Raw genomic sequence first — 19,010 nt, forward strand, 5'->3', positions numbered from 1 at the left:
TATACTCTCTGAATGCTCTTTTCTTTTCAAGATAAAGTTTCCGCACGCTATCCGTGAACCATAGAGGGTGTGATGTACAAACACGCTTTTTTCGAACAAAGGGTATGACGTCGTGCAAAACAGAGGACAGCTTCGTACTAAATTCTACCCATTGACTTACCACCCCTACTGATTCCAACCGGTCTTTGAAAACTTCCGCTAACCTTCTTCGCAAAACATCAAATTAGTTCTCCGAAAACAAGGAACCAGTCTTTTGTTATCAACCTTACCCGAGGAAAAGTTACAGAGAAATCTGACGATACGATGATCACTGATTACACCTCTGATGTGTCGAAATACGTCAAGCCGGCCCGACACCGAGCGCAGAAGACCTCGCTGAACTAGACAAACATTATTTTTGTTATAAGAGGTAGTATATATAGTGCAGGCGATTTTTTTCGACGGCAAACTGTGCAACATTGTGCATAGCATATACGTGAACAGGATCTATTAGATGCCGATACATCAGAGATATTATCATCACGATGATGCGCGCAGTGCTCATTCACCACTAAAAATAAATTTTTGTTTGGTTCGACGTGGCGCTGTTTGGGCAGTCTGTGGAGCCTGGACCCAGATTTTTTTCAATTTAAATTTTATTGCCATTATTTAAGTATTCGAAGTTTTACTTGCTATTTGACTTCATAACCGGTTCTTCTTCATTTTGCTATGAAAAATCTTTGCAAATTTAAAAAAAAAATTTATGCCTTTGTTATCATCAAGTTTCAGCATGAATGTTTTAGATTACAGTGAATTGCTATAGAGTTCTTTCATTATGATTCAATCATCGATCGCTTGTAAGCATCATCAGTTATTTTACTATTATAATTATAGCAGCCCGGCAGCATAGCAGCGAGACATGGCCGTAGAATTTGCCAAGGGGACCAGATACTAGAGATCAATGGCCAAAATGTCAGGGAATCCAATCAAAAGGACGTCTCACAGATGATACAGGTAAAATGATCCCTCGTAGATGGAGCTCTAACGATCGAACGCTCAATTCATTATTCAAACAAATATGTTCCATCTTATCTATGATGAATGCATGACGCTACTAATTCTTTATTTTGCGATAATTGTCCAAAAGTGACCGATACCTGAGGACATGTATAGCAAGCAGGTAGTCATTTCCACAGGATGGCACAAATCGTTAATCAAACTTGGAAAAAAAAGGACTTTTCGGTCTCTCTTCATCGAAATGTTAGAAAAGAGTAAAAAGATAGTTTTAAGAGTAAAAAACGATGCCGTAAAACGAAGACAAAATATTTGAGTGTCCATCCGCGTAAAAAAACTAAACCTAGGATTCTCCCAGTTAATTTGCATATCACTATAGATAGAGATTATCTTCTAAATCATTTATATATACTCTATATTGAAGACTAGGGGGAGGGGTCCAGACAAGAACCCTGGGGCACCCCGATTTCACAAATAACTAAGGGTGATTTAATATCATGTATTTGTACATATTGTCTTCGACCTGTAAGATAACTAGAGAGTAGTAAAGCTACACCGTCTATAGCAGAAAGCCTCCGCTCGAAGCTCGTGACGTCACTGAAGTCGTCCATTTTTCCTATAGTCATTGGATATAACTGCAAAAAAAAAAAGGTAAAGATTTCTCATACGTCGGCCTGCTATATCCAACGGCAACAGGTGAAATGGACGACTTCAGTGACGTCAACGCTTCACTTTCTGCTATAGAAGATGTTAAGTAGGGGAGAGGATGCCACAGATTTCACAAAGATAGTATATTTTTGTTTTTAAAATGTTATGAGAAATCGTATCGAGAGCTTTATTCAAGTCATACAAAACATCTGCACAAAATTTATTTTGGTCAAGACAAGTTTGTATAAATTTTAAGGCCTGCCTGAAAGCGGTGGGGTGCGGTTTCTGTCAGGGCCATTTTGAACATTTACGTGAAAGCGAATAATATTTTGGCGATAAAAAAAATCGCCCTAAAATATCAATTCCTCCTCTCAGCTGGCGACATCTACCATGGCTCCCGCTCTCTCCCCATATGGGATAGAAGCTGGATGCCCAAAAGGGCGTGAGCCGTGGTGGAAAGCACGTAGTTAGCAGGATTCAAGGTCCAGCTCTGATTCCCCTACACGTTAAAGGGAGATGTTGAGATCTTCTACCTCGGCCCATCGGGGCTCGAAGTTGCAGGCGAAAAGAGGTGAAATGTATACGCTGGCACACGACGACAATCGCATCCTGATCCTAGATCGTAGAGTAATTACGTACAGCTGTTTGATTGGACACAAAAAATAAGCAATAGCTAAAATTAACGATGATGATAATTAACATGAAAACTTTTTTAATAACTTTTTCGCATACTGAATATAATATCACGAACTAAACTAATAAATAGCACAATGGAAATAAAAATGATAAAAATTAAAATCAAAATTTAAGTTTTCCGACAATAATATCAGACATTTGAGATTTTCTTGCTTACGGCCGTCTTGAAATACGCATGTAAGCACAATGAGGGTTTTTTTATTGTTGTAAGTAACGTTGGACTGATGAGTGAAAATGTTTCTTTCTCCTGTGTGAATATTCGTATATTTTAGGTATTAGAACTTCACGCATGATTAAACATATGAGGCGCTTCGTACACGTTTTTTCCATGTACATAAACCCTCCAACGGAATTTTTAGCCAGGGGCGTAAGCAGGATCGACATTTAGGGGGCACAAAAAATTTTCTTCCCGAGAAATTTTGAGTTACTACCCTCAAAAAGCATTTAAGTCAGTTTCCCAAACTTTGTGTTCTATCAACCCCTTCTTCAGAGAATGTTTTTCTCTTATCGCCCCCCAACTGAAAGCGAGCCCATAGAATCTTAATGTTTCCCCCTAGCTACTATCGTCCCTCTGGACCTTTCTATCGCCCACCAGGGGGTGATACCGCCACTTTTGGGAAACACTGATTTAAATTAACAGAAATCGCTTGATAAAACATATAAAAGGTATTTTCTTTCGATATTTCAATTTTTTCACTGAAACATTTTATTTTTTTTTCTAATTTTTGGTCGGCTCGAGGGGGGAATGGGCACCCGTTAAATTAGTTGTGCAACTTCCACACAACATTTTACTTGCTATTTTCAATGTTTCTATGCATTTGCGTGAAAATGATACTATTTCACGAAAATTATGTTTCTTCTATAAATTCAAATTTTGATCTCACGTTTTTACTCTCTGAAAGTGGAGTTTTCAACCAAATTTTACGAAACATGCAGAAAACTTTACGACATATAACTTACACATAATACTGAAATTTAAATTGAAACCATTTGATATTTCTCATGAGATATGACAACACTTTCTAGAGCATTAATCCCCCTCCTGCTCTGGAAGGTATTGGATATGAGCATTTATAGGAAATAGTTTTCAAGTAGGCCTAAGCATATTCGAAAGATATTTCAATTTTACTTTTCACAATTTGATTGTTAAATATATGCAGTGCAGCTTTTGTGAAATTGACAATAATAACAATTTCAACGATCACAAATAATACGGAATATTCACGTTACATAAATCGTTTCCTTTTATGTTCTCTGATGTAGGATTCGAATCCAAATTAATCCTTTTTATGTATTCTCTACAAAGATCGATTCATCATAGATGCAAACATTAGAAGCATCATTTGCATAGAAATTCTTCGTTTTGAAAATTTGAAAGACCATGTTCAACCAATACAGAACATTAAATTTTCGAATTGTATCGTGCATATCCGAATGAAGAGCGGCTAAGAAGAGCCAAAATGAGAGGATAAATTAAATTGATTTAAACACGAGTTCAGTCTCTTGATGAAAATTGTTCCGAAAATAAAATTAAAACGGTAAGACTGTGACACAGGGCGATAATAATTCATATGTACGTGTTCACTTACTATGCAAAATTGAATGATTTTGTATATGATGTATTTTGTTTTGTATCACACTGTTACGTATATGTACCTGGATGGGCAATTTTTGTTTTTCGTATGTTTCTAAAGCAAAAGTTATAGAATTGATAGTTATTATACATGTATAATACGAAAATATGTTACGTACTTGATCTGTCTAACGGCGGAAATCAATGTCAAGTATTCAACTACAGTCGAATACCGTTATAGCGAAAATCTCGTTTTAACGAACACTTTTCTAATTTCCCATATAAGTTTCCGTAGAAACAATGCAAGAACCTGGAATTCCAATATAAGGGGCTATTCAAGTATTACGTAAGCAGATTTTTAGCCATTTTTGACCCCCTACCCCCCACTTGTCAGCAACAAAACACTGACCCCCCCCCCTCCCCGTCAGCAAAATTTCGTCAGCAGCTTAGAATATTTCATATCTTTAAAAGGGATGGTTGATGACGTCAGCAACCTTCAAACCCCCCCCCCCTCTTGTCATCAAAAGTTAGCAAATCCGAAACCCCTCCCCCTCGATGCTGACGTAATACTTGAATGACCCCTAACGAAGTTTCGTTATGGCGAAATGACTTCTACGGTCTCTTGGAGTTCGTTATAACGGGATTCGACTGTATTTTGGCCTCGTGGAAGGAAGGTTGTCCCTTGGGAGCACATAATGTATGTGCTCGATGTTCTTTTCTTTGTTGTTTTTTTCTTTCATTATTCGTTTAATTGTCATGTTCTATGTGAATGTTCATGTCGAATAAAAAAAAAATTTAATATTAGACACCTCAAGTGCACTTTCCGCGAGAAGAGTGTACCTTTGATTTAAATAATGGTGTTGAGCTTCATTTTATGATCTGTTTTCTCGTTTTGCGACAATGGCGCTCTCTCTTTAGTCCTTTTTTGTAGCAGAAACCAGAAACGCGTACAGTTCAAAGCATTTTTAGGACTTTTTTCAGGTATCTTCCGGATGTACCACCAAGCGTTCCATTAACGACAAGATGGTTCTTTGCCGCAATCTAAAACTATTCTTACCTCATTTTCATTTCGTACCGAATAGAACGTGACGCAATCCGAAAACATTGACGTCAGTGTTATTTTTCTTCAAGGAACACCTTTTCCATTTAACAAAGCTTATTTCAACCAACATTTCTTTATTCTCGTCTCGTTTCTTATTACCAAAGAGAATACTGGGAGGGAGAAAACATTTCTACTAAATGGCTCAGTAAAGCCTTTTTTTTTTTTTTGTTCTCCGTTTATGAACTTTTTCTTTATTTTACTCTTTAGAAGCCAATCTTTTCCGGATTTTCTGACATTCTCCATCTTATTACGTGACATATTTTTTTTCTTCCACCCTATTCATCGTCGACAATTTCCCTGTGCTTCCCCCTTTTGGGTACGTGACTTTCGCGGAAAATTTCCCAGAATATTCCACATACAAAAACTACAGTCACTGATAACGAAGAATAATAATAATGGTGGGCAAAGACCATCTTCTGTTGAACTTATCAAAAATGATTTTCGATGCTCTGACAGGAAGACTATTGTGTAGATAGAAAAAAGAAACAAATTTTTTCTCAACTATCCAATTCAAAAGGTGTTTTTTTGCACACTTTATAGTAACTATACTACCATATAAGTGAGCTATCACTGATGTAAGAAAAGTGTAAGTAAGTGTTTTATTCAGAATGATGAAAGCTTCACCCGCACGGCTGTTTGGCCGTCATGATTGAGAATTTTCACTCTATGTTTCACTACTTTCAGTATCAACAATATATTTTGATTGATTACTGCCTAGATTTTTGATGTCATGATCTAGAGAAAATTTCTCTGTTTTTACTTTTTTTCCGAAAACCAATTGGATTCTGATCATTTCTGTATTCTTTTTAAAAAATTCCTATAAATCTGTATACAAGTCCTGTCGACTAGAATAAAAACTTTTCCTACAGGGATCATAGCTATTCGGAAAATTTTCCAACTGATTATTTATCGATTTTACTTGCCATGCTGTGCATGTAACCAATTTTCTTTCCCTTTATGATCATGTAACTGTCTTTGGGCAAAGTCAAAAACGTCGACGTTGTTTATCTTGATTTCCAGAAGGCATTCGATCGAGTCCAATATCGGTAAACTCTTGAAGCAGTTACATGAGATTGGCAAAGGAGGATAACTTGTTGAACTGGATAGAATTGCGATTGCGAGATAGGCCACAGCGGGTTATGATCAACAGGAAATTTACTGATTGGACAGAGGTCACAAGAGTGGACTCATTCAAGGAAGTGTTATTAACCGATACTTTTTCACATTTTTTTTATCGACAAACTTGATCAGGATATCGATGGAATTGTTAGCACATTTGCAGATTACATGAAACTAATGGAGAAGTCGTGAATCAAAAATATAGGGAGACGCTCCAGACGAACTTGAATATGATCGCAGCATGGTGAATGGAGCATGAATTTCGTCGTTGACAATAGCATAGTTGCTCATTTTGGTTCGAACAACACAGGTTTCATTTACTAGTTAAATGGTATTATTATCGAGGATGCAACTAGGATCACCGATATGGTTATTCTCATTGACGGTGGTTTAGGTTTTATCAACATTTTTCCGCTACTGTGGAAAAAGCAAATAGAATGCTCAGTTCGATTCTTAAAAAAATAGGTGTCCTCGCGTCTTCTGAAGTGATCCTTCCAATTTTCAGAGGTTTAATTCGTCCTGGATAAGTGTATGTCAAAGTTTTGAAGACCATACGTACTGACGGACATAGACTTGGTTGAAGGGGTGCAGAGAAAAGTCACACGAGCTCACTTGACCTATGAAGAAAAACTTGATTTTTTGAATATGATTACATTAGAACGCAGGTGTCGGGGGGTTATGATCGAAGTTTTTAAATGTTTCAACGGGGGGATGAACCATGAGTTGCTAATCCGTCAAATTGGTGTTTCGACAAGGGGACACCAGTATCGATTAGTAAGGGACAACTTCAGGTTGTGGTGTCGTAGGGAGTTTTTCCTCTAAAGGGTTGTTAATAAATGTGATAGCTTCCCACCGGTATTGTGAATTCTACCACAATTGATGCGTTTAAAAAAAAAGTAATACGATGGTTATTACGGGATGAACCGAGAAATTATGTATACTTGAATATGAAAACCTCAACTGTGTATAGGCAATGTATGTTTCATGACTATTATTAATTTTTATTAGTTTCATTTTCGTGTGTCTTTTCATGATAATTTTTCTTATTTTGGGCTGCTGTAGTTTATTTATACTTGACATCCATATTTTTTTGGGCATCTTTTGTCCCTGTCAAGCATTTTGCCTGTTGAGGTCTTCGTACATGCTATTTGTATTTGTTTTTGGGGGAAAGCATGTTTTTCATTGTTTTATTATAAGAGTTGTCATAACCTGGAAGTTCTTCAAAATACGTTATTCTTCGTCAAACCGTGTCATATACGAATTCTTGATATTTCCCTTATGGTTCTACTTAATGGGGATTGGTGCACGGTCTTGGCTTCCCCTGTTTTTATATGGGAAAAATTTCCTTATTTTTTAAGGAACATTTACAATTTTCTATTCACTTTAGGCACTCGATTTCGGTCTCTGAAATACTGTGGATATTTTTATAGAATTTAACACTAGCATTTAGAATTTTAATTTTGTTAGTTATTTTTTCTAGAATTTTAACCTCAAATATGCAACTTTTTCCAAAATCCCCAAATTTTACCCATATTGTGTACCATAAAGATATTTTAAATAATTTTAATAAAAACTCTCTTCGTGTCAGGTATGTATGTAACACTGTAGTGTTGAGAGACACGAAGTTTCAAGACATTTGAATGATTGGTGTTCGAAAAAAACGGTCCTTACCTAACGAAAAACTTTTGAGAAAACAGTATTTCATACGTATACAGGGTGATTCAAAACTCAACATACAAACTTTTAGGGAGGTAGAAAACGAAACAAAATCAAGTAGGAATGTATGACAGGAAACCTCAACCTTATCAGGTGGAAGATAAACGAAGACGTAGAAATGACGAGCCAATAATGGGGGGTAAAACTCTTTATTTGGCGATACTTTACACGAGGACAGTACACATTAAGTTTCACAAGTGCTAGAAGTTCTTACCATCCACAGTTATGCACAAAAAAAATTGCGATTCTGTTCTGTTTTTTTTTGTTTTCTACCTTCCCTAAAAGTTTGTACGTTGAGTTTTGAATCCCCCGGTATATATAGTGGAAAACATTAGCATTTATAATGCCTAACAGCAATTTATATTAAATTACTTTTAAAATATTTCTCTAGTACAGGAAAGAACAAAAACTTGTACACAGACGCAGAAAATTTCATAATACTTGAAAATTGAGTAACATTCGAAAATGTAGCTTTTTAGAAAACTTGCGTGCTCCAACTCCCTTGATTCGTATAATAAAGAGTTTTCATTCTAAAAATATTTCATTCAAAATATCATTAAAAAATAGAAAATGTGGAGGCATGATTATTATTCAATTCAGTTTCAATTTATTTTTGCGTGGAAAAATAAAACAATTAGAAAGTAGTTGTGGTTTCAACATATGAATATTTTTTCACTTTTCTATCTTGTGAATTACATACTGGGAAAGAAAAATTATGCAAACCGAATGTTTTTAGTTACGTAATAATTTGATTAACTTTTTAAATCCTCTTTTTTTTGGTTATTTTATTTCAGTTCCTATTCATTAGATAATGCCTATAGGGGCCATATCAAGTATTACGTCATCATCTATGGCGGGAGGGGGGGGGGGGTTTCCGATTTGCTGACTTTTGATGACAAGAGGGGAGGGGGGGGGGTTTGGATGATGCTTACGTCATCTACAACCCTTTATAAAAATGCGAAATATTCTTAATGGCATCTTATTCGGTGCGCCAAAAACTTTTCGATAGTTATTGGGCACCTGAACTAACATTCTACCTATTGATAAGTCCCCTGCAGAGCCACTTTAATGATCTTTAAATGTTTCACGGATCCTTCAATTGCTCTGGAAATTTTTCCGGGCCGCTCAAGTGCTATGGAACTGTGCCACCCATCACTCAAGTGATCCGTAATTATGCCACGGATTACTTAAGTAATCTGGAAAATGTTCCGCGGATAACTTGAGTGAAGTCGAACCGCACTGGGGGCCGCTTAAGTGCTCTAAAACTATGTCACATGTCACTCAAGGGATCTCTAAATGTACCACGGGTTTAAGTGTTCTATAACTGTGTCGCGGGTTACTTAGGTGATCTTTGAATGTGAAAGTGATCTTTGTGGACTACTTCAGTGATCTGAAAATGTGCCACGGGCCACTTGAATGCTCTGGAATTGTGCCACGGGTCATTTAAGGGACTGGTAAATGTGCCGCTTAGTTCATTTTACAAAATTAGGTTTGAGGGGGCAAGCCACATTTGGTCTGCGGGTCAAGGGTTTACCATATATGGCTTAAAGTGTGCGTCGCAATGAATTTCTTAAAGATAAATTTTGAGTTCTTACAACATAAATTCTTGCTTCAAATAGCATTGAAATTAACAGAAATCGATTATAATAACATATAAAGGTATTTTCTTTCGAAATTTTGATTTTTTTTTAAATATTTTTTGCATTAAAATTTTTTTTCTTTTTTCTTGGGGGGAGGCTCATCAGCCCTCTATGTCCCCCCTCGCGTACGTTTCTGATTCCACTAATATGCGTTAGGAGGTAGGTGGCAGTGATGACGAAATTTTCCTGACAAGGGGGGAGGGGGGTCGGAGTTTTGCTGACTTTTGCTGACAAGGGGGAGGGAGGGGGGGATCAAAAATGGCTAAAAATTTGCTTACGTAATACTTGAACGGCCCCATAGTAATAAAATAGCGTATCCTGCATGAAATAAAGGTTTTGTTTTGGCCGAAAACATTTCTTTTCAATCCGGAGTTCGCTAATAATAAATATTTTCAGAAAATTTTCGACTTTTGACTGCAATACAAATCACGAAAACACATAGAAAAATGTAGAAAAAAATAACACCATCTTCCACAAATTTGGAACTCAGAGCAGGACGTAGTAAAATTACCAAATTTCCATCTGTACGTCCACAATATCAAATTCTGTGAAACTGCTTTTCATAGTTGTTCTACTTAAATTTCGCATTGATCTCCTTAAGTGTTCATTCAGTTTTATATAATGAGCCGTAAAGGCTCGCAGATATATTGCAACATGGAACGACTTATCTTCCTGTAATTAGCCAGTCATCCTTAACGAGGCAACCAAAATTAAATGCTTCAAAATTAATGCGCAAATATCCAAATTTTCTAAGATTCAGTGGTCATTGTTTCCCTTTTACGATGGTTGTTCAGTAACCTCGTGTATTAAAATCGTGAAGTGGCACCCTACGTGGTCATCGCTCTCTTAAACTTCAAGTACTTGGTCCACGAACATCTAGTGTGCGTTCTCCTCCTTCGACTCCTCCTAATTTTGCGATAAACTAATCACAAACAGCCGTTTCGTGAACAGTAAATCAATAATTAGCTCTCGATATTAATGAAGTTGTTGTTTTTTTTTTAAATTGAAATCATGGCGAAATTAACAACATGCATCATCGAAGGGAAGAGAAAAATCGTCGATTTATGAGCTGTTGTAATATCACGCCTTTTCTGTTAATACTTTTACAATAAATGCAGAAACCAATATAATCAGGAACCTCTTCAGTCCACGGTCCAGATATGCGTTATTTCTGCCGTTCGCGGGTCAGAAACTTACATAAGCGATGACTATATGACCCGTGTTTTACGGTATATTTGTTATTTTGGCCGTCCCAATTTTTCGATGAAATGTCTCGTTTTTTTCCTATTTTCATCACTTATAAATTATAGTATGATAATTACTAGGGTTCGGATGTCTATGTCTTTGCATATTTTTTTATTTTCACATGATAGAGCATATTTTCGCAATTTTAAGACATATTTTCACAATTTTAAGACATATTTTCACAATTTTAAGGCATATTTTGCATATTTTATCATTTTTGATGAAAACTAAATTATTACTCGCTATTCCAATCCCGCTTCAGACCGGTTTTTCCGGTTGCTGCCTCTGAGCAGAGCTCCTAGGGTTAGGATTTTTATGCACTAGAAATGAAACGTCGTTGCGGATTGGTAAAAAATCTTGAAATTCAGGTTTTTCAATCATGACATTGAATTTTTGGAGCATGAAAATACTAGCCGTTCAAGGACACGCTGGTGTGTGGCAGTAAATAGATTAATCATCTGATTGTAACTCGTGGCAAAAATTGGCTAAAATTAGTTAATGGGGGAATTTTTTAACGTTTGTGGAAAATTTTGAATTTTTACATCAAATAAAAATAATTTTTTATTTATTTTAATTTTGTGCAAGGCTTTTCTAAAGCTAAAGACCATACTTGGCTAAGTATTTTCACCTATAGATGGCAGCACACTAATTCTGAATTTGTAGGGAAAAACTTTTGGCTGGATGAGAGATTAGTTAGTAAAACGAAAAATTTTTGTTCATACAATAAGTAATACTTCAAAATAGTTTAGACTGCAACAACATTTCTCATTATAATAATACTTCGCTGAAACTAATGTTATTTGAGATAAAGAATGAAAAATTTTTTAAGACAAATTTTTCGTTTTATAGGGCTTATTTACAGTTTTTTAAGAACATTAATGCATTTTTTATTTATTCAGTTATTTATCGTGTTTTGTATATTTACACTTATCTCTCGGAACGACTTCCGCGGGCCGGATAGAACATCCGTCTTCCCCCATCGCTGGACCGCATTTGGCCAGCGGGCTGGAGGTTCTGCATCTCTGATTATACTCGCGATTACAAGTTAAAATGGCATTCTCTCTCTCTCTCTCTCTCTTAATTTTTATGTGTATATTTGTTATACAAATACAAATACAACGCCACAACAGGCAAAATGCCCAATAAGGTGGCTGATAAAAAGATGCCCATAAAAATATGGATGTCATATATTTAAAAAAAAACAGCAACCCAATTGAAAATGCAATTAACACAAATTATAAACACATGATAAAATATTATACAATGTCCATAAAGAATACTTATGGTTGTCTTATTCTAAGTATCGATAGAGCTTCTCGATTTACCCCAACATGTTTATCGTATTTCTTTTTAAACGTGTCAATTGTGTTACAATTTACTACCTCCGGGGGTAAGCTATTCCATTTATTAACAACCCTATTGGAGAAAAATTCCCTGCGACACCATAACCTTGCATTGTCCCTCACCAATCGATACTGGTGTCCCCTTGTAAAAGCAGTCGATTGGCGGTGTACTAAAAGTTCATGGTCCATCCTATCCATCCCATTGAAAATTTTGAACACTTCGATCATATCTCCTCGACACCTGCGTTCATCCAATGTAAACATATTCAAAAAATGAAGTCTCTCTTCATAACTCAAGCCCTGTGTGCCAATAAGGACACGCGTAACTCTTCTCTGCACCCCTTCAACCAATTCTATATCCCTCTGTAGGTATGGTCTCCAAAACCTTACAGCATACTCCAGTCCAGGACGAACTAAGCCTCGAAAAAGCGGAAGAATGACTTTAGGAGAACGCGAAGAGACTTTTTTGGAAATGAGACCAAGCATTCTATTCGCTTTTTTGACCACCGCTGAACAATGTTCAGAAAACCTAAGTCGCTCGTCAATGAGAATTCCCAATTCGGTGACCCTAGTTGTTATGCCCCCTTTTTTAGATAATTTGTCTGTTTTTGAAGTTGATGACGATTATGATTGTAAAAAGAACAAGTTCAATTCCCATAACAAATACTTTAACCTGATATATATTCCTCTCTTTGCAGAACCTAGATGGCGCAATAGTTCTGCTATTAGGACGAGTTCCTGTTCTGTACAGTTCTATACAAGAATGGGTTAAGTGGAAGGCGCAACAAGGACTTCGCACGAGAACCAGTACATGGTCCTCGTACACAGCCAACACCAAAGAAAAGTTACAAGCACAGAGACCCAGGTTGTTTCAATCGTCTCATGAATACGTACTAAATACAGAGCTTGCTCAAATGAATGACCCGATTTTAAAAATTTATATTTTCATAAACATTACACATAATATATAATATCTGTGAATATTTTTCTTTATTTTTATGTATCAAAGTTTTTCCCACATCGCTCAATAGATGACAGCACTTACGTAGAATGCAGTGTCTGCAGTAAAAAATGGTGATAACGAGACAGAAACGTTTTTGTGTATTAGAATGTGTAAGCACTGTTTCCGCTACTTCTGTGCAGCATGGATTTAGAAATTTGTAACTGAGTGTCAGAATTTGTAAGCGTAGTGTCAAATTCAGACACTGCGCTCTACGGAAGTGTTGCCATATATTGAGCGATGTTGGAAACACAAGTTTTTCTTCTTTTTTTTTTTTTCTTTTGTATCACAGATTATATTATGTGTAAGGGTTTTGAAAGTATAAATTTCAATAATCGTGTCATTCATTTGTGCAAACCCTATATAATACAACTCGTTGGTTATAACGACACCTCGGCTTTTACGTCAATAATTGGCGGTCAGACTAACACCCATTGATAATGTCAATGAACATTGCTTATAACGTCAAAGAAAAGCGTCCACCTCGGATATAACGTCACATTTTTCATCACGTTTGTACCCGTTTCAATGACGTTCCTGCAAGAAATTCCTAAAAGTGGGGGGGGGGGGGAATGTTAGGGACACTTCCTTGAGGGAACTTCACTTGTGACACCTGTCTAATCAGAAAATTCCACGTTAACCATAATCTACTGTGACCTATCTCTGAACTACGATTCTATCCAATTCAACAAGTTACCCCCAGTGATAATTTCGTGTAAACGCTTAAGAGTTCATCTTGTTGGACCAGATCGAATGCTTTCTGGAAATCGACATCGACGTATTTGCCCAAAGACTTAATGACGTGTACGTAGATGCAAAGGGGGGTTGGGTACACATTACTTCCCTTTCCTAAACCCATGCTGGCTTTCTGCCGATATATTATTTTCATCCATTCACCTCACAAGTTGTCTTTTGATAATGACTTCCAAAATTTTCGAGAGTGAGCAGCACTTCAAAGTATTGGCCGATAATTCGGCAGGTTTTCTCTGCTACCCTTTTTAAATATCGTAACCACATTGGAAAACTTCCCCGCAATGATACTCTCAGCAACATTGCTTGTGTAAATATGTGCAAAGCTGGCACCAACAGTTCATTTGCACAATTCCTAGGGACAAATATCATCTAGTGCGGGTGCTTTTTTATCACCTACATTTATAAAAAGTTTTAGGATTTCTGTCCAAAAAATGAATATCGTTGAGAACTTTATTACCCCACAGTATTCCCGTACTTTTAATATTGCCTTGTCTAATGAAAACTTATCCAAAAAGTCATCGAATTTACTATAAATGCTTACATTGCTCTCTTCCCTGAACCCCCTATCAGTAGGGGGGAGGGGGGGGCAAATGTCCCCTCACATCCATTAATGGCAGACCTAAAAATGATTCTGCGTTAGTGAAAATGATATCTGTCAACCTAGATATATAGACATATATATTCAACTTCCTTTTTACTTTCCTTAATCACTTTCGCTTCAACACCTTAATTTACAGCAAATGATGACAGCTAACCTCTTCCACTTTTATACTACCTAATTATAAAAGAGGAAAAGATCAATTTTCATTATTGATTACGAAGATTTGCGTTGTAATGAATATGACTATAAATATTCATCTCGCATGTTTTTCAAGTTAATTTTTTTCCGTGAAATACATGTATTTTATTACAAGGTTTGCTGTAGCATCTATTTTTTTTCCTCGCCAAATGTTATTTGTAAACAATATATTTTTTTTAATTTCGTTGACATTTGGCAACATATTTGACGAGAATCTCCGATGTCCCGTATAAATTATCCAAATTTCTCGTACTTTTCACGATCAAATTGCTCATCCCTCATCTCAAAGAAATAAAAACTTTTCATGTAAAGTATTTGTGATTTCCTCTAATATATACACTATATTTTTTCGTCGAAAACGGTTGTAACGATTATATTTACTGAAATCTTCGGTATCGTTATAACCGAGCTTGACCGTTCTTGTACTCACTCTGGCTGGAAGCCTATTTATGTAATCATGTGCAACTCAACTTGATTTGTAGAGAATTTTTTGAGAAGATTCACACTTACAGGAAAGAATTCTTATGCTATGTTTGAGTCACGGCCGAAACTCTAAACTTGATTCGCAGTGGCTTCATAGATGGGTTGTACAAACACCCTTTTATACAGTCTTGTTATAACATTTTCAGACCCTGGTGCCACAAATGTGTGGGTGGCCTTTTTCTCAATGTAGAATTTTTTTCTTTTGATCTCAGAGAGTTAAGCTCTGATTTGAAGAATTGTGTCAGTTTTGAGTTCGAAATGTGGTAAATATGAACTTTAGGGGCTTTCATTAGAGGACAGCATTTGTGGTTGAACTTTCAGGTGATTTTAAGATGGCTTCCAGGAGAAAGTGTGATTTATTACATAAAATTCAGCAATAATATTCTAGAGAAAACTGTACGTGAAGAGATGAATTTACCCTGCATCATCTTGGCTGAACAAATTTGAACGAAGTGAATTACTTCATTACAAAAAATGTATATATATTAATGAAAATTTGAAAAAATAAAGATTTGCTGACATTTATGTTTTATCAAAAACATTTTGAAAATTCCAAAAAGTGAATTCTCAGATTTGAAAGGAATAAATGCTCTTTCAGATTCGAGCATTAAAAAAATACAATCCAATGGGTTGCGAAGCTTGAAAATGAAATATTTTTGTTGATTTTGGGTCGCGGCTGAAAAACGTTAAGAACCCCTGCTGTATATGTACTTTATTGTGGGTCCCGTGTAGGTGTCCTACATTTGTTGTCTGAAGAGTCTTAAAGCTATTTTAAGACCGATTCAACCTCTCATTTCATTCCCGAACTTTTTATGCTTCTTGTTTCTGCTTCTCTTACATGTCCTCATTGACTTTTCTATTTCCGGTTCCAGTTCTTTCTGGTTTTCATTATCGACTCCTTTTTGTTCCACCTTTTGTGTTTCTTCTTCTTCTTTTTTTTTGCATCCCAGGCTCCATCTTAACTGTTTTTTGTACCCACTGTTTTTGTTCTCCTCTCTTTTAGGAATTATATTTTCCCTCTTTTGCACTCACCGTCAGTTTGTATTTCTGGTCCCCTTTTCTTTTTAGATCCTTCGATACTTTGGTTTTATTTATTTCATTCTTTTCATTTTCGTTCTCCTAATGTCTCTTCCATGATTTTCTTCTTTCTTTGATGTTCCTTTTCTTTCATACCTATAAAGTTCTTATGTTTCTTCGCAGAGACTTCTATAGAGTTTTAGCGCACTGTCGACCGGTTTCTAGTAAGCGAAAAGAGAGACAAAAGGGCCAACTGAAGTTGGTATCGTACTGGCTGTGCTATGGGATGAATTTAAAAGATGTCTTTGTGTTAGATTTGTGTTTTTAATTGTCTTTAATTAATTTTCTGTTTTAATTGTTTTTCTGTGCTACAGTATTTGTCTCGGTTTTATCTTCATATTTATTTGGTTTATTTCTACCCAACTTTGTGCCTGTCCATTTGGATGGAGAGGTACAAAATTGGGCCTTCCTTATTGGACCTTCTTACTTCCTCCTCCTTAAGTGGATTCAGCATTTATTGTAGTGACAAAAAGTGTTCGAAGTAGTGACAAAAAGTGTTCGAAGCAATGGTACGTTTAAAATGCAAAAAAAAACTTTTCTTCTCCGAGTGAAAATTTTTGGTGGAATCGATGTTGAATTAATGAAAAGAAAAATTCAAAGGTCACAACAGAAAAAATGTCCAACGAGGTGTCAAAAAAAAAAATGTCCATAAAAAATATGGATGTCGAACATATATCTAAACTATATAAAAAATACGGCAACCCAACAAGAGCAATAAAAACCAAATAATTATGATAAAATATAAATATACATACTGCCCATGAAAAATAGATTGTGGCTGACTCATCTAAGTATGGATAGGTTCTCGATTTATCCCCCAATATGTTTATCGTATTTCTTTCTATACGTGCCACCCCCGGAGGTAAGCTCTTCCATTTATCAACACAACCCTTATTAGAGAAAAACTCCCTGTGACACCACAACCTAGCATTGTCAATTACCAATCGATATTGGTATCCCCTTGTCAGCAGTTGATTGACGTTGCTAGCAGTTGAAAAAAGCATAAATTGATTCCAATATGATCTTGCAACTTTTCAGACCAGATCACGTAATTTCAGTAGTCAACAGTCCAATGGTGGTGCTTCCTAGCTCCTTCATCTAAAACGCGTTTTAAATGAACCATTGCTAGTATGTATTTGTATATGATCGAACGCTTTTTCACACGGTTAGTAGAATAACAGATGAAATTTTTTGCATCAATTTCATGTTTTTTGTTATTACTGAAGTGAAACGTATATAGCGACGTAAGAGTGAAAGTTTGTGAGGGAAAGGAAACCATCCCAAAAAGCGAAATGCTTTCTTTTTCTTCAAAACCCATTTTGTAGAGTAACTGATTGTGTTCCGAGAGGCAGATGGGCTGTGGTGGTGGTTGTGGTAGGAGAATATAAATAGACATTCGGCCATGTAAGAAAATAAAGTAGGGGGGGGTGATATTGACGATTTGTGTCGGACAAAGACAGTTTATTATCTTTCCTTACCCTTCCCCATGATGCTACACCCCTCCCCGCCCCCAGCCACATATTTCGCACGCGAATGCAAGTTTTGGGACTTCACAGTGCTAGCTCCTAAGTGGCGCGCTAGTGTGGTGTGGTGGTAAGATGCTCGTATACCACCATGAAGGTTGTCGTAACGGTCCCAGGTTCAACCCCGAGGAAAGATATAGCTACGATATTTTCCCTAACGAACGTGAGGTGACCATCGATAGATAGCGCCTTCATTCCCAACCCATCTCATTAATGGAAGTAAATTGCAATACAGAGATATAGCCAGAGATGGTGTTTGGTGAAGTAGTTCCTAATTGGTGCTCTGTCATACCTTTCTTTTCTTACTCTTCACTCCTGTACTAGACTTAAGTCCCGATAGAAAGACCTCCCCTTCCTCAAATTTAGAGCCAACCGCGATTATCGTCAGAAATTGTTAGTGAACAATTTGCTACACATGGGATTTATTATGGGACTATTACGGCATTTGGTTAAATTCAAAATTTCTAAATTCTATATAGGTGATTCTAGTCATGTCAAACCTAGAAGTTTCACTTCCATCACGCGAGATTCTGACGCAGATTTACAGTCGAACCCCCCCCCCCCCCCCCGTATTCACGGTTTCCGTATTCGCGGTTTTTTTTTCCTTCATTGAACATTTTTTTTTCAACACTAGCAATCGGGGTTTTGTTTACAAAATTTGAGTTGTACGTGTTTAGGATGGCTCATTTTTCTAAAAATACTGATAATGTTTCGAAAAGACAAAAAAAAAGTGAAAACTTTACAAAAAAAAATTTACATATTGCCTATGTATGCTTGTGGAGAAAGTAAATCAATTGCTATTGTTGCCCGCCATTATGGAATCAACGAATCTACGGTGAGATATATCAAGAAAAGGGAGTCTGAAATTCAATCAGCCGAGGCTGTAGCTGCACCTATGGCAGGGAAAACTTTGCATTGCCTACGGGACCCATGTATTTCTCATAGAAAAAATGCTGTTTTTTGTGGGTCAAGACTGCCATAGAAAAGGTATTCCAATTGATTGTAATATTATAAATTAAAAGGCGAAAAAATTTTACTCTTCTATAAAGGAAAGAGCTGGTGAAACGTCTATTTCATCGGAACTTTAGGCAAGTAAAGGTTGATTTCATAGGTTTAAGAAATGATTTGGATTACGCAATGTAAAAAATCACTTACGATCAAGCCTGTGCCGACCAGGAGGCAGCAAGAAAATTTCCAAGGAAATTATAAAAGGCATTGTCACGTTAGCGAAACATGCGAGGGGAGAAGGGTTCAATGATATGGATAAAGAAGAAATTGAATAGCTAAAAATTAATAGCAA

General features: G+C 36.4%; 1 protein-coding gene across 1 annotated transcript in view; it reads left to right on the plus strand.

The window, feature by feature from the left end:
* The window catches only part of LOC149086255 (disks large homolog 4-like), a 186,296-nt gene that overhangs the window by 148,690 nt on the left and 18,596 nt on the right, over positions 1-19,010 (plus strand). The window contains exons 8-9 of the mRNA XM_089232280.1: positions 874-993; positions 12,774-12,940. Of these exons, the coding sequence (XP_089088406.1) occupies positions 874-993; positions 12,774-12,940 (287 nt within the window). The remainder of the gene's footprint in view (positions 1-873; positions 994-12,773; positions 12,941-19,010) is intronic.

This window comes from Pholcus phalangioides, unplaced genomic scaffold, assembly GCF_987345545.1.
Source record: "Pholcus phalangioides strain wild (caught in Gottingen) unplaced genomic scaffold, Ppha-v1.0 ptg000005l_1, whole genome shotgun sequence".
NCBI lineage: Eukaryota > Metazoa > Arthropoda > Arachnida > Araneae > Pholcidae > Pholcus > Pholcus phalangioides.